We start from the raw sequence: 25,348 nt of genomic DNA, 5'->3' as shown, positions 1-25,348 counted from the left end.
ACTACACCCGCATTCATTATTTTACATGCGATTAAGGGTTGACATTTAGGCTGCATGGTCATGGCCATATTTTGGCTTTATTTACTTTCCTATGAAAAAGAGCTTTAAATATAAAGGTATAGAGAAATACCCAAATCATAAAACTAAAATATTCGGATATTTATTTTACTAAATATATTAGATTATGCCCAAGTATATTATTTGTGAAAGTTTAAGTTGTTGACCACCCAGTCTTCTTCATACAACGAAAATGAAACGAATAGTTCCAGCTGCAACAATATACTGCGTATGAAACAAACAGTTGACAGTGAACAATTTCGTAATTTTTCCAGTCTTCGGCAACAAAAAGAATTCAGGTAACATAAAACCATTATTAGTTTAGATTATAACAGCTGGTTTTATATCAATTTTTAACAAAAATGGTTTGAATTTTTTTTTATAGAAAAAAATCGAACACAGTATATACATGTACCAAAAATATGTTCAATATACATGTACTAACAACATACTGTTTAACATACAAATAAATCATGAATGCTTAGCGTTTGTGCAGGATTTCATCTATATATACACACGTAGTGTAAAATTGTAGTTATGAGGCACGGGAGGTAACTCTAATCAATTATCGCCGTAAACTGTCCTGTGGCACACGCCATGTTTTATAGAGTGGGTAGATGGATTTGAGCACGGTATGTATTCTTCGTCTTTAAATTTCTCAGCCAACTTCCATCGCACATCGATAGTTGTTTATGAAGTTTTTTTAAATATATATTTAGCATTATTTGTAACATACTTGTAACTGTCTGAATATCTATTTCTAAACCTACTTTCGCTTTTAATGTTATTATGCACAGGATTTGACTTAAAAAAAATTAAATTTTTTTTTAAAAAAAGGGATGATGCTACACTACAGATTTGACTGATAAAAAAGGAGGCTTATAGTTTAGGTTCCCCCTTCTTTTTTTGTTGTTGCTCAGATTCAGTCAAATCCCTGCGATTTTAGAAATGAACTTGTGATCTGATTTTTATGAGGCAGATGATATTATATAAATAGTGCCTGTTTGGGAGGGTAACAGTTGAAATTGACACCCTGAGAAAACCATTGTCAACCGACGCGAAGCGGAGGTTGACAATGTTTTTTGAGGGGTGTCAATTTTAACTGTTATCCTCCCAAAAAGGCACTATTTATTTTGTTATACTGAATGTCTTAATTTTTAAGAAAACATCACTGCTTTTAGATAGGAATAACGTGAATTCTAAGGCGAACCGTACGCGCATGATTTTCGCGCATGTAACAATTCGTATTGTTATACTTTCATGTTAAATACTTAAATCTGATTGGTTTAGACGCAGTTCATAATCTGTTCTATTACCCTCAGCGTTAGCAACGCACGTAGCAACGGGTAACATTACGAATTGCTAACGCTGAGGGTAATAGAACATATTATGAACTGCGTCTAAACCAATCAGATTTAAGTGTTTAACATGAAAGTATAACAATATAGTTTAGGCCAACTGTTTTCTTGTTTTTAAGATAAATAGTTTTGTTTATATTTTTGACATACATGTACAAAACTAGTCTTAAGCTTCATATGTTTTTTTCGTAGATTAACTATGGATCCCCTTAACACTGCCCAGGATGTGCACCGATGTGACCTTTGTGAGACCGCCATAGTCCACAGCTACTGCGACTTTTGTCATGTCAACCTTTGCAAGCCCTGCATAGGAGAACACATCTCAGATGGATATCATAAACATATCATAGTCCCTTTCCAGGAACGGAGATCAACCCTCATTTATCCGAAATGTGAAACACATCCACACAAAGTGTGCGAATTGCAGTGCAAAGATTGTAATAACATTTCGATTTGTTCCTTTTGTACTGCATCTGAACAACACAGGGGGCATATTTTCGTACAAATATCAACTGTGTACAAGGCACAGAAAGAGATTATTGAAAAGGATACAGAAGAGTTAGTAAACACTTTATCTCCTACATATGAAGAAATTGCACGCGACTTGGAAAATCAGCTTGCCAACCTGGATGGAGGATATGAGAAACTTACATCAGCAATGTCCAAACAAGGAGAGCAATGGCACAGAGAAATCGACATCGTTATCAACAAAATGAAAACTGAAATAAGCGAGATTAAAGTAAAACACAGAGACATTTTACAGAAACACTTGAATGAAATAAAACAGATACAGTCCCTCATAAAGCAAACGCTACGTGCCATAAACGAAATAGAGAAATCTACCGAAGTATCTCCAACCATTGCCTACAGTTCTAAAATCAGAGAATTGAGCAAGCTTCCACTCAAGATTCAGGTATCACTGCCAACATTCATTCCAAAACCAATAGACCATAAAAAGTTGTATAGTTTGTTTGGACATATAACCCCTTTTTCTACTGCTACAGAGGAAAATGTTTATTCACTTATCCACTCCAAAACTTCAGTCAGAGAACTACTGGATAAACCAGAGATTGTTGCCACAATAAAGACTGGATATGAAGAACTACGCAGTGTTACCTGTCAAAATGAAGACAGGATATGGACAAGTGGACAGACCAATGATATCAAATGCTTCAACATTAAAGGTTCACTCCTGCAGACAATCCAAATACAATCAGGGAAATTTCCTTGTGATATAGCTGAAGACAATGATGGGGATCTACTGTACGTTAGTGGGGCAACAGGGGCAGTAAATAAAGTAAAGAATGGACAGATCAAAGAGTTGATCAGATTGCTGGAGTGGAGGCCTGGTCATCTGTGTGTCACCTCTACTGGTGATCTCCTGGTTACCATGGACAGTAATGATGACACTCATTCCAAAGTTGTCCGTTACTTGGGATCTACAGAGAAACAAACAATTCAATTTGATGTCGAAGGTAAGCCTCTGTATTCTGGGAATAAGGTGATTCAATACGTAGCAGAGAACATAAACAATGACATCTGTGTAGCTGACTGGGACGCTGGTGCAGTAGTGGTGGTTAATCAGGACGGGAAACTCAGATGGAGATACACCGGTCATCCCTCAGTTACCAAGATCAAACCATTTAATCCCTGGGGTATCACATCAGACAGCCAGAGTCATATCCTAACAGCAGACAGTAACAACCATTGTATCCACATTCTGGACCAGAATGGACAGTTTCTCCGTTACATTGATAACTGTGATCTGAAGGGTCCTACTGGTTTATGTGTGGACAATAATGACAATTTGTTTGTGTGTGAGTTTCACAAAGGCTATGTAAAGAAAATCAAATATTTGAAATAGACACTGTCGTTTGTGACAATGATATCAGTTAAACATGCTTAACATTGTTTTCTTTTAACTATTTAGTAACATACAGTTTTATCATGATACTTACATAGAAAAAAAGTTTCATCATGCTTTATCAATTAAATGAAATGTAGTTGTGAGTTGTGTACTGGTCGTTTCATTCGGGGATGGTTTTTACCACTTAAAAAATTCAACTGTCCTAGGTTGTTTTGAAATAACAAAGCATAAGTATAAATTTGATAAAATGTTTGTTTTAGGTATTTTTCGGCATGAAGGAAAAATTATAAGAGAAATTTCATCAAAGGGTGGTGTAATTAAAAAGGGGTGCAGACCAGGGGATCAATACTGTGAAGAGGAGGGGGCGGGGGCGGGTTTTATCCATAAGCCCTGATCAGCGATGATAAGTGTTCGCGTAGTCTAACGAATTTTACACTGTCATCTTGTGGACATCGAGTAAAAGGTGTTTCCCTTCGAAAAGGAATAACTAAATTATATTTATATAAACATGCATTTTCATACAGTGTTATTTGAATTAAAAAACAATGATAAAAACTGCATTATTTATATTGTTGTGCTTTTAAAACAAACTACCTTAAGTTTATAGGAACATGCATTTAATTTTAATAAATTGCTTAAAAAACTGTTTAAAGAAATACAGGCGAACACAGCTAAATTCTAAATGTGCTCCCTTAGAGGGCCTTATGATTGGCTATGATAATTACATGTAGCTGTTTTGACAAGTAGATGTTCTAATAATGAGCCTCAACGTTGTACGTACACCATTTGCTCGTGGTGCTTGCAAATCGCCCATAAACAAGATTTTTATAAAAAGTTGATTATGAAAAAAAATTCCCATTAGGATAAAAGATCGACTGTTTCATTAAAATTTAATCATAGATTTTAGTACCCTCGTTCTAAAAACCAAAATCAAACAAAATCAATATATTTTATGCAAAAAAATTGGAAGGCAAAGAAGAAAAACAGAACGAAAATGAACTAGATAATGAAGTAGAGGATAAAGAAAAGCCATAGGATTCCCAATTCACTTCGACCTGCAAGCGTGCTAAGATAGAATAATATACATTTTCGGAGTAAGGAGAAGAGAAATTAGATATACGCACAAAACGATATATTCATCTAAAACCAACTACAAAATCCCCTACACATCCTACGGGAGGAAGTTGTTGTTTTCGGGAGTATAATAATTTTTGTTTGTAAACAGAGTACATTAAAACTGTTCCCATATTTGTATCAAAATCATTATACCAGAAAAGAATTTGTAGACTTTGATTTTGACTTCGATTTTTAAAAGAAATGAAGGGTAGATGGATGTTACACTTTTAATAATAAAATTTTTAAAAACCAAAGAAATTCGATATGGCTTTTTAGTGAACAAAATTGCAAAATTATTTAAAGATATTACACTGGCCAGGAGTTAAATTATAAGATGTTAATTAATTTGCTAATTTCTCTAAAAATAGATTTTTTGCGCAGACTTTTTCCTAGATTTCAGAGAAGTTTTCAATATTTTATGGTATTAGATACCAAAGGTAAATTTTGTTTTTAAAACGTATTCCTTAGTTTAGCTAGTCTTATCACCAGAACAGCAATTAAAGAATAATATTTTTCTTTTTTTACGAGTTCTAGATCTTTTGACGTTTTAATATTTATTTGCTTACAGTAGATATATTTCAGTACATGCCCAAGGAAAAAATATTCTATATTAATGTAAAGAAAACTAATCAATGGCCGTGCATCTTTTGTGGGACACGGAAAGACGTTGTTACAAGTACGATTGACTTGCACGTAACCTACGATGCGAATGTTATTACTGCCGTTCGCAAGAAAAACCTACGTCTGGTACACGATAAACGTAAGACGGAAGTGCGCTTTCTACGGGCATCGCTTGCTGCGAGTGGCATCCCGTCTTCAAACAAAATTGTACGTGACACCTACGACTGACACGTCAAACGTCCATTTGTCGTACGTTGCACTCGAAATCACTTCAATACGATTTTTAACAATACGATCAGCCACAGGAGTTACGACGCGTAAAACTAGTAGCACACGCACGGTCACCAAACACGTTCGGTCAATTGTGACTGAGGCTTTAGTACGCAGTTGACGTTATGAACATCTGTAAGAACTGTGTCACTTTGAATTGCATGAAATATTTAAGAAAACTTCGCGATGGTTTTTTATTGCAGATGCATTTTGTGTATGTGTTATTTTCATTCTTTTAAAACAAATTAGAAAATATAATGATAAAAATCACCGGTCATTTCCGTAGTGTGTACAGACGACTAAACGTGAAAAATTCTGAATATTACTTGCTAGAACAACACAATTCAATAACATTAAGATTGTTGAAATTATTTGAAAAATTTACTCCAATTAGTTGTGCATTCAATAAATTCTTTTCTGTGAAGAATGTGTTACATGTAGCAACACACATTCATACAATTCCCTCAGGTTTATCTAAGTATCAACACAATCTATTGTTTTTAGAAGTGCTAAACACTCCAATCCCGTTTTCCTTGGCTACCTTCTAATAAAACAGAGGGCACAAATGCACTTTTAAAAACAAAAAATAAATGCACTATCCAACCATTTTCTCTGGAAACTTGAAAAATCACTTCCAATATTATAACCTATTTAAAAATAATAACTCTCTCTCTCTCTCTCTCTCTAGCTCGCTCTTTCTCTCTCTCCCATCTCTCTCAATATCAGTGTTGTATATTAAGAACATTAGTTTGAACTGATAGAAAATACAAGATTCGTGTATTTTTATCTATTATTGCACTTAACATATCTTTTAGATAAAAATTGCCAATCAGACGAAACAGTATCTTTCAGTCCAAGCTTCCACTGTTCTGTAGAACATTTATTTGATATTGTATAGCCTGGAAGATTTTCAAACCAACAGGATGCAGATAAAAGATGAAACATTTGAAAGTTTGTTGATGATCATAAAGTGCAAATGTAATCTGGTACTCTGGGGCTTGGACACGCTTTGACTTAAAATTTTCAATTTTTTTTTCCATTGTCAGTGTTTATACTGATAAATATTAATAGACGTTTATAATGCTATGTAAAAATTTGAAAGTCAAATATCAAATTATAAGCAAGATACAGTGTTCATAATTCTTTGTTTTTTAAACAAAGCTCGAATATTGTCATTTTTTCACATATGTGTTGTATTGGTGTAAATTTCAATTAAATGTATCTTTCTTTTGTTGATAATAGTATTTATGAAGATATTGAATTAGTTTAAATTGTTTTTTACATGTAATTTTGTCTAAGAAATGATAATTCTCTACATTACATTTTTTGTAAACAACTATAAAACTCGAGCTTTGTTTACATAATAATCAATTCTTACCTCTGTATCTCGCTTGTAACTTGACTTTAACATTCAATATCTTGGTCAATCATTTAAAATGCACAAGTAAACCATTTTAGAAATCAAAAAAATTGATATCGAATCGCGTCTGAGTCCCTATATATTCAAGGCGAGACTGATCTGTAGATATGTTAAAGTGTGTTTTATATTTAAAACATTTGCAAAATCTTTTCATTTAGCTTTATAATTATTTTTTTGATATTTCAAAAGTAATGGTAATGTACTATTTTATTCATGTAATTGTAATAAATGCATTACTTTAAGAACATTAGGTAATGGAAACGATAATTTAATGACAAATGCATGAAGTAATAAATGAAATGCATTACTTGACAATGTAATTCGCCCAAAGCCTGAATAAGAGCCAGAGTACTCGACTTTGATACATTTCCAAATATTTTCTTTATACCTGCACTTTCTAAAGAAAGTTCGGGAATATTGTTGTTACCCTGTTCCGTCCGTCCGTCCGGCTGTCACGTTTTACTTCTAAAATGAAAAATATACATGTACCTCGGACCTTTTATGTTAGGCGGACCTTTTCGTATACTGGACGGACCCTTTTAGTGCAAAGGCGGACCTTAAAAGTTAACATTAAAAGCCCGACCGGACCATTTTACAGGGCGGACCTTAAATTATACGACACCGGCACAGTGTTAATTACTTTACAAATGCTCAAATTATAAAACTAATATATCTGGATTTTTTTCTTTCCTGAATATTAGTTTATGCCCAAGTACAAGTATATCATATATGTTAAAGTTTAAGGCAGATCTGATGGTTCATTTGTTAGCAACCTTTAAAGATTCTTAATACAACATAATGCGAAATTGCAAATAGTTCCAGTTGCAACAATATAATGCATATAAATCAAACAGTTAAAGGCAGACAAATTTTTATCATTTTTTAAGTCATCTGCAACAGGAAGAATTTAGTCAACATAAACTCAATATTAGTCCAGTCATTCTATGGTATATTGGTTTAGGTTCTCCTAGCTGCTTTTGTATCATTTTTTAAAAATGGTTAAGAAAAAAATGTGGAACACAATATGAACCAAAATAATATGTTCAATATACAAGCAAAATCTTTTTCAGCATACACATTATCTTAATAATGTTTAATGTGAGATTTCTAGCGCTTTCATATTTAATATTTTCTTGACCGTTCAATGGAATGTCAGGCACGGGAGGTAACTCTAATGAATTGTCATGTGACTCGCTCGTATGGACATGATAGATAAGAGCACGGTATGTATTCGTTTTTAGATATCTATGTCAACTTCATGATACATCGATAGATGTTTATGAAGTTGTTTCAAATATACATTTGCATTATATGTAATATGCATGTAACTGAATATTCATTTCTAAACCTACTTTCAATTTTGATGTTATTATACACAGGGATTTGACTAAATCTGAGGGAAAAAGAGGGGGTGGGGGAGGTTACATCAGGGATTTCACTGAATCTGAGCGAAACAAGGAGGGGGATAACGTTTAAATGGGAATATATAACACCCCCACCCCTTTTGTTGTTGCACAAATTGAGTCAAATGCCTGTGACTTTGAAATAAACTCCTGATTACATTTTTTATGGCGCAGATAATATTATTGTATGCATGTACTGTTGGATCGTGTTAAAATTTACAATGAACGTGTGGTTGCTTTAGCTTAGCAATATCTTCTAAATAACAAAGACATAGATTCCCAACAGTTAAGAAAAATTATAATAAAATGCTAGACTTTGACCCGTGCATGCACGGGTTGACATTGTATATGATATCGGAGATATACGAAATAGATACATCGACACACCGCATTGTTGCCATTTACATTATAAAGCTTTAAGCCTACAATTATGCTATTAATTTCACTACACTCTGCTAAGTTAGAATTAATGATCTAACTGTGACTCGAGACAGGCCTATACCACAGTTAAAATGCCACCCATATACCTGTAATGTAGCAAAAAATTGCAGAATCGCTCCGAAACGATTTTGGAGAAAATCAATGAAGCTGCATTGAAAATAACAGTCAAATTATACATAATAAACCATTTTGAGACTGTAAATACCTTTCATCTAAAAATTTGATTCATATTAATGAAGAATTCAACACCTTCTCCAGCAACGTTTTTCACTAGCTTCGAGTTGAAATTCGGAACTATCGGGATTTTTCATATTAAATGCACAGAGTTTGAGCTATCTCCCGTATTTCCTTTGATGACCAGAATATATATATATATATATATATATATATATATATATATATATATATATATATATATATATATATATATATATATATATATATATATATATATATATATATATATATATATATATATATATATATATATATATTAGGGATGTCAACGAGTACCCGGTTAACCGGGTACTCGATCGAACGTCCGAGTATCGAATACTAAAATCGGTACTCGGTTACTCGGATGTATATTTTTTAATATTTCTAAGTTTATTTAATAATGCATTAAAACATCGGTATTAAAACTTAAAATGTCCATTGCACGTGTACATACAGTAATTAGTTCCTACGCCTCTAAATATGCTAAATGACCGTTTTAGCCTGTGGCAGTGTTTATATAGTAATTATCGTGACCAAGAACCTGTTACCTAGCTTTTCTCACCTTTGGCTGTCTTCTACCCTTTTTTTGGGCTAACTTTAATGATTTGTTTTCACTAAACATCGTTTATATAGTCTATTATATAAATTAGATAGCACACGGTAGAGAAATTAAACAGACCTAAAATGCTGTCAGCGACTTCGAAGGCCTGGAAATATTTTAAAAGAACTGAAGATTCAAAAAACGTAAAATGTCAGCTGTGCGAAATAAATTTATCCTATACGGGGGAACGACAAACATGTTAAATCACATTCGTCTTAAACATAAGGAGGAATTTGACCGGCCAGAAACTCCAGAAAAACAACCGACTTTATGGAATTTTGTCAATTCTCCAAGAAGCCGTATATTCTCGGGAAAAGAGACAGATGATATTACACGTGCGATTGTTGATTTTAATCATGTGTTATAAAACATGCCGTTACAATACTGATGTCCATCGTCGCATCAAACTACAACCTACCGTCCCGTAATACTATAAAATCTAGGATCGAAACTCCCATTAGATCATGTGGTTTAAGTTCTACAAAAGTGACCATGGTTTTACAGCTATCAATGTACTTGTTCACATTTATTTACACTTTTACCGAGTACCCGGGTACTCGATCGGAAAAACGTCCGAGTAACCGAGTACTAAAAATTGACCGATTTGACATCCGTAATATATATATATATATATATATATATATATATATATATATATATATATATATATATATATATATATATATATATATATATATATATATATTTGACAAATTTCCAATGAAATTTACACGTATTTGTAATATCGTTTCTGAGTTTATCCATGCAAATGTGATATTGTGGAAACAAAAACTAAAGAGCCTCCCGTGATTTAGCGTGAATGGCAAGATTGTAAAATCCGAAAAATCCATATGATTTCCGGATTTTTTAAAGGAATGTTCGTTGATTATTAATTAGCGAAGCTTGATTGAGAAAAAATAAAAACAAATTGGTAATCTTCAAGTGCCAATAATGTTTAAAATATATAAAACAATGGCAGTACTCTTCCGATTTCTCGGTATTAAAGCTTAAAAAGCTTAAAAAGAGTCTATTATTTTGATATAGTAGTTTAGATAGATGGCTGCTTAAACTGTTTTCAAAATACACAACACTGTCTATACCTTAATATACAGAACTATTCTAATCTTCATATTTTGTTTTCGTAGATAAACTATAATGGATCCCCGTCATAGTGCCCAGGATGTGCACCGATGTGACCTTTGTGAGACCGCCATAGTACACAGCTACTGTGACTTTTGTCATGTCAACCTATGCACGCCTTGTATAGGCAAACACATCTCAGATGGATATGACAAACATAAAATAGTCCCTTTCCAGGAACGGAGATCAACCCTCATTTATCCGAAATGTGGAACACATCCACACAAAATTTGTGATTTGCATTGCAAAAATTGCACTAACATTTTAATTTGTTCCTCTTGTACTGCATCTGATCAACACAGGGGACATGTATTCGTAGATGTTTTCACTATTTACAAGGCAAAGAAAAAAAATATTGAAAAAGAAGCAGAAGAGTTAGTAAACACTATTTTTCCTACATATGAAGAAATTGCACGCAACTTGGAAAATCAGATTACCAACCTGGAGGGAGGATATGAGAAACTTACAACAACAATGTCCAAACAAGGAGAGCAATGGCACAGAGAAATCGACATCAACGTCAACAAAATGAAAACTGAAATCAGCGAGATACAAGTAAAACACAGAGACATTTTACAGAAACATTTGGATGAAATCAAACAGATACAATCTCTCATTAAACAAACACTAGTTGCCATAGAAGAAATTGAGAAATCTACTGAATTATCTCCTACCATTGAATACAGCTCAAATATCAGAGCGTTAAGAAAGCTTCCACCCAAGGTTCAGGTATCAATGCCAACCTTCATTCCCAAACCAATATACCATACGACGTTGTATAGTTTGTTTGGACAGATCACCCCAATATCTTCTGCTACAGAAAAAAATCTACTGTCACCGAACCAACCAAACACTCCATTCAAAGAACTACTGGATAAACCGAAGCTTGTTGCCACAATACAGACTGGGTATAAATATTTACGCAGTGTTACCTGTCTGAATGGAGACAGGATTTGGACGAGTGCAGAGACCAATGATATTAAATGCTTCAACTTTCAAGGTTCACTCCTCCAGACAATCCAGAAAAAATCAGGTAAATACCCTAGTGGTATAGCTGTAGACATTGATGGGAATCTACTGTACATTAGTGCATTAACAAAGACAGTGTATAAAGTAAAGAGTGGACAGACAGAAGAGTTGATCAGAATACAGGGTTGGAGGCCTAGTAAAGTTTGTGTCTCCTCTACTGGTGATCTCCTGGTCGCCATGTACAGTGATGATGAAACTCAATCGAAAATTGTCCGTTACTTGGGATCTACAGAGAAAAACACATTTCAATTTGACGATGATGGTAAACATCTGTACTCAATGAACGGTAAAATGAAATACTTAACAGAGAACATAAACCATGACATCTGTGTATCTGACTCTGGAGCTTATTCGGTAGTGGTGGTTAATCAGTACGGGAAACTTAGATGGAGATACACTGGTAATCCCTCAGTTACCAAGAACAAACCATTTAGACCCTATGGTATCACAACAGACAGTCAGAGTCGTATCCTGACAGCAGACTGTGACAACCATTGTATCCACATTCTGGATCAGAAAGGACAATTTCTACGTTACATTAAAAACTGTGGTCTGAGGGATCCTTCTGGCTTATGTGAGGACAATGATGACAATCTGTTTGTGTGTGAATATCACAATGGCAAAAGAAAATAAAATATTCAAAGTAAAGATGATGTTTTTGAAATTGTTGCAAATCAAAGTTAAACAAACAATAATTTTTGTTTGTGTATATTAACTGTGTTATTAAAATTTGCTGTTGGTTTTATTTACACTTTAGTTTGATTACCTATAAGTAAACATTCATCTTGAACTTCATTTACATGTACAAAAAAATAAACAATAAAAAAAAACCAAAAAACAAAACTCCAAGCCCTTCCATAAAATGCTTAAAAAAACCACTGTTGCAAGCTTTTAATAAAGAATTAACCGACCGCAAACCGTTTTGTTCTTAACAAAAATATCTCAAAAATGTCGATTTGAAATGAACAAGGTTGAGTTATAATTTCATTTCATAGAAAATCCACTCATCACAGACATATAAACAAAGTGCTATCAACCTCAGGTGTCAGAAATCATAGCGGAAAAATGCAGACACATGGAATACATGTGAATGAAAACATTTCTTCATTTGTTTGTCGAGAAGAATAATTACGATTTTGTGAAGATGGCCATTTATACGCATTCAATAATCGTTGATATTTAAAATTGATCAAAATATCACTCCACAAAAAAACTCACACGAGGATTAAATAATATTTTGTATTAATTGAAACCACATACCAACATAATTACCCTGTTTGCAATACCTTAGACCAAAAAACCAACATTATTTCTATAACAATATATCTAAACAATAAACGGCTTTCTTTGCATCGTCGGAAACCCACGGTTGATTACACGTCGTTTAAATTTCTCTCTTCATCACCCTTTAATTGGGTTCGTTTAAATGTCGGGGCTCGTATTGAAGAATGCAAGTTGATTGGTGGCTCATATTACACCCTGAGTAAATTGATCAAATGAACAAGCCTCTTTTAAAAAGCTCGTTCGTCACAGTATTCATCGAAACTACTGGATTTTGTGCCGTCGGCATGACTTTGCAGACTAAATTAACTATAAGGACTGGGTTGCTCAAAAACTCTGTTAACTTAAACCACTGGTTATTTTAACCATTGGTCAAAGTCAATATCCACTGGTTTAATAACCAGGGACCCGTTTCTCAAAAAGGCGTAATTTTGGGCTTAAGAAAGTCCGACTAACAAAGTTACGCAAATATTTAGTCGGGTCAATAATTAACAACACAGGAATTATCAACATTCGAGGCCGGGGTCTCCCCAACTACCTTTCCTGTTTTTGTTTCAATCGATTTTAATCGATTGATAGTTTTGTTTTGTTTTTTTTCGGGGGAAGGGGGGGTTCAAAGTAATATATACTTTATACTGGGAATTATTCGCCCCCGTTTCATTTCCAATCATTTCACTCTCGTTGTCAGCGGGCGAATGTAAGACTTGTCGATTTTCAATATCTGATATTAAGTAACAACTGTGCCTGGGTGAATTCACGACAGAGCAAAACTGTTAAAACTGCAAATATAGAAGGGCGGAAATTACACGAGACGAAAATAACCTTGTATACAGTTTCTTGATTAAAATATAGATATATGAGCAGTCATCTAAGAACCCTCTACTTATTTGAAGAAAGTTTTTCGAATAAAAGGTTTCTTAAAGTTTAATGGAAAAGGCATCTTAAAAAATCCCCTCTCCTCATCTGTATAAGACATATTGCATCTTTGCGGTTTTCAGAAGTACATTTGATTCTTACTCCCCCCCCCACCCCCCCCCACCCCCCCACCCCCCCCACCCCCAATATCTGCTTTGGGTTATTGGGGTGGGGTGTATACAATTGTTTATATAATAAGTATGACAAATGCAAGCTATTTAATTTGTAAATAATGCACACTGTTGTAAAACTGCTAAAACAACGTCTTTTGTATTGCAAGTCGACAACTTCGAAATTAAAAAAAAGACAAAAATCCCCTGATATACATACATCTTTAAATATAATGAAACAGAACTATTCGGTCTTCCCATAAACTAGAGTTATCGTTACTGAAAGAGTTATCTTCCCCTCATAGCAGGTATGCAGTACTTCCGGTTATTCGAAGATGAGTAAGCAGTGCGGGAGTTTACATATACGACGTCAATTAAAAACGACTTTTCTTACAGCAAAACATTTGATGATATTTAAATTACCAAACAGAAAACATCAAAAGTTATCTAAAAAAATTAAAATGAATGCAAAGAATGCGTTTGATTACAATGTATAACGTGATGTACATGGTTTTGCTTATTCGGCAAACATTGCGAGTGAAAGACATTGCGATTCTTTTTTGGGGGTGACAATTACTCCTTTTGTGTGCTAACGGATGGATGATGGTATTGTGATTTCTCTGATAAAATGACCCCCCCCCTGTTACACAGAAATAAAAGATGTTATAAATATTAGAGAGGCAGGAGTTGAAAATCAACTTTCTTCTTTAGAAATCAAATATAGAAATATAAATTCTTAACGAATTGTCCCTATTTTTTTTCTCTTGAGGACAACGCAAACACAATATAGACCTAACAGAAAGTATGCATTTATATAATTCTTATTAAATTCAAAGATACATATATATACGAAATACCCGCCCCGCTATCTACACAGACTGGGATTCTGAAAATGTGTGAAGTGATTATTTTAGTTTATTAATTGTTTTTCGTCTTGATTTTCGGTTGGTCGGTCTGCTCTTCTAACCCCCCCCCCCCCCCCCCCGCACACTCTTTCAAATTACGATGTTTGCCTGTTGAGATGCATTCGTTCGAAATGCCACGCTTTCATGAAAAAAATATGTATGTAGACGCAGTGGGTATTGGTATCTTACCAGGCACCGACGGTCATCAATTCAGGCAGCTGTACCTGTCATGCAGGATGTTTAATCGATGACAATTACTTGAATTTCTAAAAAAACCCAGATTTGTTGTATAAAATAGATACCGGTATTATAGGGTTAAGAGGAATGACACCATTGAAAATAGAGCTCAGTGCTCTTAAATAAAGATTTCATCAAAATTTGAATTTGTCTTTGGTTTAAAATAAGAGATCCCTATTCTTTTAAGTCTTTTCGGAGACAACTTAAACAATTTTTTGTAGTTTGTTTGTTTTACTATTAGTAGCTTTATTACTTTTATCATTTATCTCAATGCCCTTTATATAATTAAACTGCACTTTATTCACGTACCATCTATAGCAAACACCATTTTAGGAATAAACTTTTCATGAAAAATTAAGAATGGAATGAACTATATATAAAAATATAAACGTGAATGTTGTCAATCAAAATCGGAACGCAAATTTAAATGAAAATATGATTGCAAGCGGTGTATGCGAAAAATTGCGCAAAAGCTAGATTGCAGATGTTTTAATCCATTATCTCTTAAATTCCCATGATGATGAAATTGAAATTAGTCATTCATTTATCTAAATGAAATCCATCAAGAGTAAGTATAGTAAGGTCCACCAATGTTTAGTGCAGATATATACATATTACATAGATATAATGCCTATCTTTGTACTTCGACCTACTGATAGATTAAAATATATTCTTTTGAGAGGTGGACAGACAAAACCATCCATGTCTTTAGGATTGCATTGCATGTCCACTTCTCTGTATGATACAATGTACATGTATCAGCAGCGCTCTCCTAAAACCACGCACTTCACCGCCAGCAACTGCATTATTTATTGGTAAATGGCAGGCGCGTGGCATCAATGGAGGGGGGGGGGGGGAGGGGGGCTACCCTCCCCTCTTCTTGCAACAGATATTTTTCATAAATTTACTTATTAAAAAAGTGAATAAAAAAGTTACCCTCCCCTTACCTTTTTCGGAGCAAATAAATAAATAGTGAATCTGTGAAAAGAATGAAATGATTCATGATTTAAGGTCTGCAGTACAGTAAAGTACATTATACCCCCCCCCCCCCCCCCCCACGGATTAGGATTTTGACGATTCAAGAGGCTGTCATTTTCTTTTTCTTTTTTTAAATATTCTGATTTGTTAAGTAGTTTTTTTTTATGAGCACCCCCCTCCCAATCCACGTTCAAAAACCATGGTATGTGCCTGGATATGGTACGATTAGGCGCGCTCGTCAAATATCTCTACTTTTTTTAAAAGTATATTAGTATAACAACATCTTTTAATTGCACAGTCGTCTTTCTATATTGACAATTTACACCAATAACCGATTGAACAAGACAAAAAACGTTTGTTTCAACCATTTGTACATACTGGTTACATAGCGCTATACCTGCTCTAATTGAGAGATAACTCCTGTTACGAACGATAATACCAGGTTATGAAAATCTCGAATAAAGAATTCAAGTAATTAAAGATCAATTCAATTAAATGAATACAAATAAACAACGCATATGCATATGACAAAGATCATTGATAGTAAACCATACCTAGTTTAGAAGAGTTACAAATTTATAATCGTGTTAAATATGAACGCAATTGGTCACTTAATCCTATAATTAATAAGAATAATGAATTTGATGTCCGAAAATTCAAAGAGGTGTGCATGTGAAATTTTAGAATCTTCAAGAGCCTTGACAAACACTTGTTAATAGATCTAAGATTGATACACACTCTGCACACTTCTAAAGCATATTTTAAAGTAATATTTTAACTAACAAAAATTGATTGTATCTAAATGCAAGTTCATAAACATTCAAAAGACATGTGACTCGTAGCTTTCAAACAGTTTTGTAAATGTTGTAAAATTGTAGGTAATATAGGTAAAGAACATACAACCACACACAAGGACAAACTAGATGCTGTCATTAGACAGTAATACCCGCACCATGTGTTTGCCCCTAAATAACACTGTTTTGTACCAGTTTAATCAAAAATGAAGGCTATATATGCAAGCTCCGGTAATACAATTAAAATTTATAATTTTCATAACTGAAGGATGAATATCCCATATGATAATACACATCGTGACATGAGCAGCACTCTATGTGCAATTTGGGGTAGAACTGTTTGCATTGAATTTTCAGTTAATCAATAATCTTAACATTTTATGTCATAGAAAGTATAATGGTCTACATAATTATTACAAACAAAATTAAAAATTAAATAATGCCCCCTCCCCGTGGCGGTTGCCGGTTTTAGATTTGCTTCTGTGTGCCTACATGAACATCATCGTGTGCACAGATTTAGAGAAGGGGTGGGAGTGAGGGGTCCAGACCATCCCCCCCCCACCTCCCCTCCCCATGAAAATTCATTTATATCAATTGTAAAATTACCAAAAATACACCTTGGACCCCAATGCTCTTACAGACATGTAAACGCTCAAACCCATTGCGCTTCAATGTTAGGTAACATTATTTGGGGGGTAAATATTTAATCAATATTTAATATACTTTATTGTTTATCTCAATAGAAAGTATACATGTACAGCACAAAATGCAGGTGTCCTGCACCACCTTAAAGCTGTTATTTACCTAATAAAATAGTGCAAGTGGATTTGAAGAATAGGTCATAAAAATACATGCATGTTACAAATGAATGATCTTTGTCTGAAGTACACAACACAGGTCTGCATGTCTCATTAGCGGGTACTAGTTTTACCCAGCTCTTCGATTAGATGGGTTCACGTGTATATATACATGGGTGTTGCTAAAACGCGGAACGGAAAACGGAACGGAAAGCGAAACGGAAGGGAAAACGGAAAATCTTATCTAATGTTATTTACCTCATAGATTTGTTAATCATGCTAAAACGCTATACTTAATGTACCTTTTTAATTTTTTTTGAAAGATTAGCAATATTAGATTATTTATTCAAGAATATTTATTTCCTCAAAATTAACAGTACATGCATTGACCACTATATTCTGTCCCAAAATATCCTCGATTCACTTTTTGCTGTATATTTATATATACCTCAGGGTTCAAGCAATTCTCTTTTAGAAGCATTAAACATTCTCATTATTCTTTCTTTAAAACGTCCACTCTAGCTTATCAGCTGGTATAAATACACGGCTAAAAATAAAGATGTCTATGGGGTTTTGCATTTCAACAGACCCGGATGATAGTGTTGAAAAATTGTGCAAGGTCTTCTGAGTGACTTCCAAATGGAGAAAAGATGTCAACATTTTCCATTAGAAATCGTCCAAATGTGCTGCATGATTATTTTGGGATCGACAGACTATAGTCCCAATATATAATCGGAAAATCAAACCAAACAAAAGTCTAGAGCTCTCTATTCGGATCATATGTATATAGCTGCTGGAATAAACAACTGCTTAGTAATGCAAACGTAAACAAAATTGCATTCATTTGCTAAAAATACAAGTTTCATAAATTACTAGTTTCACAAATTACCGGGTATTTTAATGTTTACTGTATTTTAATTTTTAATGTCGTCAGTCCTACGGTTTTTTTCTTCCATCTCAATGATACTGTATCGTCTGTATGATAAAAGATCGTCTGGAACACCGAAAATTCAATTTTGATGTAAGTATATACATATACATCATATTTGAAATATAAAAATACTCAAAACACGCATAAAACGCTTTCACTAACTGCGTACGTTACGCTGATATGCCAGCAATACCATATAAGAAAAATAAGTAAAGAGTTATAGCTAATTTGCTCGTTTAATCATGTTCATGTTTCACAATTCGTATACATTTGATTTTTCCGTTTCCGTACTCAACTAAAGCTGAATGAATACAATGGTATAATTGATAGACATTCATATGAATATTAATAAGATAACAACATGTTGATAATCATTCATTAAATATAAATAAAAGATACAAAGTAAATCGTTTCTGGCCAGTCTATACCCTTTTTAAGCGATAAACGTGATGATATTTTCCATTCCGTTCCGCTTTCCGTTCCGTTTTCCGTTCCGCGTTTTAGCAACACCCATACATACATGTCTGTGTTTTCCGTATGCAGAAAAGAATTTGTTAAGATCAGCTAAAGGAATTCATTATTGTGTTTTAATTGGATTATCATTATGATGTTGACCAATTTAGGTAAGCATAATACATGTAGTAGCAGTAGCACAATATAATGTAGCTATTCCACCTAAAATTAGAAAATGAGAACTCAGATTTAAAAATAATACCAATAGGTCTTGACCTTCAAAACATGGCTATATATAAAACACATTTCATTGGTTCCTTGGTTATGAATAATGAACTTGCTATAATCACTAATAGCAGAGTAAAGACTATTGTACCAAAGGGCAATAACTCTAACTTTCTCCCAACCAAGAAAATGAATAAAATGAAAGATAACTCTTACCGTCTGTACTTATAGTCTTTTTCAAAATGTTGAATAACAGTGATCCAGGTTGGTTGTATCTGAAATAAAATAAATAAGAGATAAATAAACATATTACCTTTATATAAAAGAGAAAACAAATACTGTAAATAAATTTATGTACCAAAAAGCAGTGAATGCCAAAAAAATATACCTTTTATAAAAAGATTTCCTTCTTGTATGTCAATATTAATCTCTCTCTCTCTGTTAGTTCAAACTCATTGCCTTCCTTCTTCTCTTTATCATCCCAGTACACAACCTGAAATATAATTTATAGAATTATAATCCTGTCCTTATCAGGAAAATATTTTATAGTTCAAGTACACAGCCTAAAATATCATTTCTTTTTCCAAAATTTTTTCTATTCTTATTACTTGCACATAATATTTGCAATTAATTAAGGCATGTGGCTAATTCGTTCATAATTACATATGTGAAGTACTGTACATTTATATAAAAATGAATTTAACTGAACATTTAGGCAATACACCTTTGTTTGTGTATTTCTTAAGTTTTTCTATTTCTTTCTGAATTCGCTTCACTTTATATAATAAACTTACTCGGTTCACCTTCGAATATTCAATTTTTAATCTGTCGCACACTTCATGATGTAGACATTTCATGAAGTTAGCACGGTCTTTGTGCTTCAAATATATTTCACTAACATTTAAGTACGTAAGTACCATGATTATGTGCAAAACGGTGAGTGTTATCTGAATTTTTACCATAAATGCTGTGCAAAATGAAATACCAAACAAAAAATGAAGACAGACACACAAACATAAAGTAAACAAAATGTACAAGACAAAGAAATATACTAAAAAGAAAAAAATAAAGAAAACAAACCAAATAAAATAATATGAAAATGATGAAATGAAAATATCAGGCATAAATTGGTTATGCATATGTAATATATATATATATATATATATATATATATATATATATATATATATATATATATATATATATATATATATATATATATATATATATATATATATATGTATTTACCTTTCATGGAAAAATTCAAGCACTGTGTCACTCTTTACTCTCTGAAGTCCTAAAATGATACAAATAAATTAATAATTTTTTTAATGAGAATATCGTTGTCAATCTGCCTTCTTAATGACATTATGTTTGAAAGAATATCTGAAGTATAAAAAGAAATGGACTATATCAAGGGCAGGTAATTAGATTGAGACCAAATTACTGTGTTGACCAATCTACTTAGTTTTAAAAAAATCGTGCAAAAACGTGCAACGTTACAGAAAAGAATTTCAATTTCAATAACCATCAATAGCATTTGAAAAATCATTTAGCATGTTTAAATGGATGCTACTTCTTATATAAGTCAAGAAATCACAAAATATACAAATGTATTGACCTTTCCTGCGGATATACTTATATTGGTTTTATTTTATTTAAAGAAAATTAGCAGGTTTTAAAGGGTTCTTGGCAAAGCACATAGTAAACCCAAACACCAACACAGCTTACACACCACTGTCATCAACATAAGAGTCCATCAAGTGAAACTTACCTCGATCTATCTATATGATCCAATCTCCGTACACTATAGCATGCAAATATGGCTACCAGGTGCCTTCCGGTTGTTACTATTTTAAGATTAAGATGGCGTTAACTGGAATAGCTATATAATGAGATGCCAGCATACATATATAAGTTTTACTTTCACTTTCTAAATGTGATCTCCCTTTGACAGCATACTGTATCATCATCTTTTAATATTTAAATAAGCTTATCATCGTTACCTATCCTATCGCATTTGTAAAGTTTCTGTCATTTTAGTTGCAAAAGTTATTTTTTTCATTTGTCAGACTGCATGCACTATTGAGTTGACCCCATATTGACCCTGTATATAAACAATTTTTTTATTAAATATGTGTATTACTTGTAAGTAGGTGTAGACACTTATCATTTTTATATGAGTTATAATAGGAAGGAAGGAGTATTTCTTTCTTAATGTATTATAATGCATCAAATACAATGTAGGTCATGACCTTATGGGACTGTTCTGACCCCACGAAACAGGAAAATACAAAATATCTTCTAATGTCATTATGATGCATCAAATGGTGTAAAGTACATTACTGACCCCCAAGTGTTGTCTTTTAGAACTAGAAATAATAATGTATTTTATCTTATTCATATGTTATACAGTAGTGTTTGATCCATGTGGGTAATTCCTAGCCTAATGATGTCACTGCTTTGTTTAGGAGACTTTACAATTGCCCCAAATAGGCGAATACACATGGCAGTGAAGCATATAACATTTTGTTTATAAATCTTAAAAATTGAATTAAGCAATTTCCAAAATGTTAATGTGAATCACGAGAGAAAAAGCAATCAAGAAATGATTTGAAATTTGCTACTCATCTGTACACATGTAAGAATTATGTATTAAGAAGACTGAATCTCTATAACCAGGTTAGATGGGGGGGGGGGGGGTGAATGTGGAGCATAAACATTTATAATTTGAATCATTTATTGTTATTAATTTTAACTTGTCAATGAATACTACTTATTGACCCAAGGTAGAAATATGACCTCTGATCATATCTCAATAGATCATTTGTCAATTATGCAAGGTGTAATGTAATTTTTTTCAAGAATAACATTTTTTACCAGTTTATAAAAGTTTTTAGACACCCAAATTATATTTTGATTTTAATAGATCATTCGACAAGGGGGGGGGGGGGGAGAGAACAGTTTATATTTGAGTTTGTTTGGGAGTGGGGGTTCCAAGTCATATATTTGGCAATTTTTTAATGTAATTTAAAATAAGACTAAGCCATACTACAGTCATGAACATGAATAGTATAGAACAAAACACAAACTAATACATGTACATGTATATATACATAGGAAGTATTACAAAACAGATGATTGATCTATATCTGGGTTCTTAAATTGAATCATATATCGTGTACATATTATATTATTGTTTCTTTGTTCAAGGCGTTTAAGATGGTTAATGTAGGTCATGATCCCAAGTGCTCTTCCTGAAATTTTTAAATATCATAAAAACCATTGAGATCCCCACCTTAATCCAAAGATATTATTCCTCCTTAGGTCATGCAGGCGCATCAGATCATTATGGCATGTAAGTCATGACCCTAAGGGGTCATCCTGACCCCCTTAGAATCAGAAATTGTCAATTATCTTTAAATTATTGATGTTTGATGATCCCATCTCTATTTAATCTTTATTATTAAGTCTCCCGAATGAAATTTGGAGACTTATTGTTTTTGTATGGTTCTTAGTACATGTATTATTATTCTTCATCTAAATCTTTTTCTTCTTTAATTCCTGCTCTGAACTTGTTTCTCAGAGATGGCTGAACAGAATTGTACAAAACTCTAGGATATGATAGGCCTGCATATCTAGTTGTGCACCCTGGTTTGATTTTTCTCATTTTGGGTTAGACAACCACTTTTCGGAGGAGGGGGGGGGAGGGGAGTGTCAAAAGGGTGTGGGGTCTAACATTGAACCTTGTAGGAAGAATCGTAGACTCTATTGTAAATGGTAACTTGAAAACAGACAAAGATAATAATATAGGGTTTTCATTATCATATATTGGCTGTTACTGGCAATATATAGGGTTTATTAGATCTGACCCCTGGGGTCATCCCCACCCCCCAGGAATTTGAAATTACCATATATCTCAGAAACTGTCATAATCATGACCCCTAAACCATATATATTCATGTTTCTGATGTCAAGGGGCGTCAAATGTTATGTAGGTCATGGGCCCTGTGGGTGGTCCTGACCCCCTCAAACAGCAAGTCCCTTAATATCTTCAAAACAGTTGAGATCCCCACCCTTAAACCATATATATTCTTGTTCCTTGTGTCAAGGGGCATCAAACGGTATGTAGGTCATGGGCCCCGGGGGTGGTCATGACCCCCCCCCCCCCCTTGAATAGGAAGTGCACAAATATCTCGAAAACGGTTGAGATCCCCACCCCTTAACCATATATATTCTTGATCCTTAAAGGGCATCAAAAGGTATGTACCGGTAGGTAATGGGCCTCAGGGTTAAATTTAATTTTTCAAAACCGTAATGCAGATCTATGGAACAGTTCCTATCATATCCCAAGATATGATGTGTCTATCCATTAAATCATAAAAGGAGTTCTAGGATCTATGTTTGTTTGAAGTGATAAACGTCAATTTTCTGCTACTTTTTGACTCCCTGGATGAAATTTAAATTTTGAAAACCATACTGCACATCTATAGAACAGTCCCTATCATATCCCAAGATATGATTGTCTATCCATTAAATCATAAGAGGAGCTCTTGAATCAATGTTTGTTTTTTTAGTGATAAACGTCAATTTTCTGCTACTATTTGACTCCCTGGATGAAATTTAAATTTTTAGAACCTTATTGCACATCTATAGGATAGCCCCAATTTAATCCCAAGAGATGACGTAGCTACTCCAAAAGTTGTAAGAGCCTGTACGAAATGTTCCGCCTGGAATATAGAGGGAATAGAGGCGTAATATAGAGCAGGATTCCGGGCGTCAGTTTATCTCTCTACATATATGGTTATGTAGAGGTTTCAGGTGTAAACCAACCGGAATCGGAGCGGAATCGGGCCGGAATATGAGGCGAAAAATGTAAATGAGCTACGCCTGGAAATATAAAATTCCGCCTGGACAAAATTCCGCCAAGGAAATGCAATTACGCCTGGAAAAGGTTTACGCCTGGAAAGTCCTATTTATTATGCAACATCAAGTGACCTACAGACCTGAATAGCCATTTCTTTTTCATCTAAGATTTTCAAATACTGTCATGAGTGTACACTAATTTCCAAAAAACATGAGAAAGTTTTGAAATGCTCTAAAAGTTTACACTGAAATCACATTCTGAATCATACACAACTAAATACTTTACAATGTACTCTAAATTAAATCACAGCGCCTTATACCAAAGAACTAAATTGTTCAAGAAAACTGTAAATTTTTCAAGCCAGTGAAATTTCAGTAACAATGCAATATCATGTACTGTACATTCAAATTTACTAGAATAAGGTATCAATATGATCAACTTACATACCAGCATATATTGTATAATCCAGAAGTAAAAAGCCTGTCTGTGTTAACCATTACATTCACACTAACTTCCCTCCTTTCTAACTGATTCAAACTTAACCTTGCTGAAATGACCCTAAAACATCAATTATTATTGACCAATCAGAGAATTTTACTGCTGCTTAAATTTCCAGGCGGAATTTTGTTTCAATTTTCTTGTTATTTTACGCCAGGAAAATTTGAATTTGCCTAATGACGCCTGGAAACCACCTCTTCTACTTAGGCGTAACTTTTCAAAATTCCGTCTCCGCCCCAAATACGCCCGGAATTTGCAGATTCCTGCCAGAATCCACCTATATTCCAGGCGGATTCCACCTCAAAAATTCGTACGGGAGGAGTTATGGGAACCAAATTTTTTTTTGCCAAAAAACGTCATTTTTGTTGCCCACTGATCCCCTTAATAAAAAAAAAAATTCTGGAACCTGATCACGCCTCAATATGACACCCCCAATCATATTCTAGAAGATAATTTGGCTACTGCCAAAAAAAAAATGACGTTTTTGAAACCAGTTTTTTGGTAAAAAAAACGTCATTTTTTAGCCATTAAATGACCCCCAGGACAAAATTGAAAATTCCGAAACCTTATTGCGCATCTATAGGATACCCTAAAACATATTCCAAAAGATGATTTGTCTGCTGTTGAAAATGTAGGAGGAGTTCGAGGAAGAAGGTTTTTTGTGAAAAAACATCATTTTTTACCAATTATTTGACCCCCAGGACTAACAGAGAATTTTTGAAACCTTTTTACAAAACAACATGATACCCCAAATCAAACTCCAAGAGTTCAGTTTGCTGGTTTATAAGATGTAAGAGCAGTTTGAGAAAGTAAAACGT

At 33.6% G+C, this 25,348-nt stretch overlaps 1 protein-coding gene and 1 long non-coding RNA gene across 3 annotated transcripts in view; one reads left to right on the top strand and one right to left on the bottom strand.

Moving 5' to 3' along the window:
- The first annotated feature begins 610 nt into the window (after positions 1-610).
- Positions 611-25,348, top strand: part of LOC117683277 (tripartite motif-containing protein 2-like) — a 28,875-nt gene continuing 4,137 nt past the window's right edge. The window contains exons 1-2 of one of the 2 annotated variants that reach the window (XM_066082057.1): positions 611-689; positions 1,608-3,423. In XM_066082057.1, the coding sequence (XP_065938129.1) occupies positions 1,615-3,279 (1,665 nt within the window). In that variant the 5' untranslated portion in view covers positions 611-689; positions 1,608-1,614 and the 3' untranslated portion in view covers positions 3,280-3,423. Of the gene's footprint in view, positions 690-1,607; positions 3,424-25,348 lie in introns of those variants that run through there. The other variant, XM_066082059.1, reaches the window with a different exon arrangement.
- Positions 19,142-21,054, bottom strand: LOC136275170 (uncharacterized). Its single transcript, XR_010713697.1, has 4 exons — positions 20,940-21,054; positions 19,554-19,658; positions 19,382-19,440; positions 19,142-19,162 (listed from the first exon to the last, which is right to left on the bottom strand). It is a non-coding gene; the product is annotated as an uncharacterized lncRNA (long non-coding RNA).

This window comes from Magallana gigas, chromosome 4, assembly GCF_963853765.1.
Source record: "Magallana gigas chromosome 4, xbMagGiga1.1, whole genome shotgun sequence".
In the NCBI taxonomy this organism is placed as follows: domain Eukaryota; kingdom Metazoa; phylum Mollusca; class Bivalvia; order Ostreida; family Ostreidae; genus Magallana; species Magallana gigas.
The sequence above is the reverse complement of the archived record's forward strand: the minus strand, read 5'-3'. Positions and strand labels throughout refer to the sequence as shown.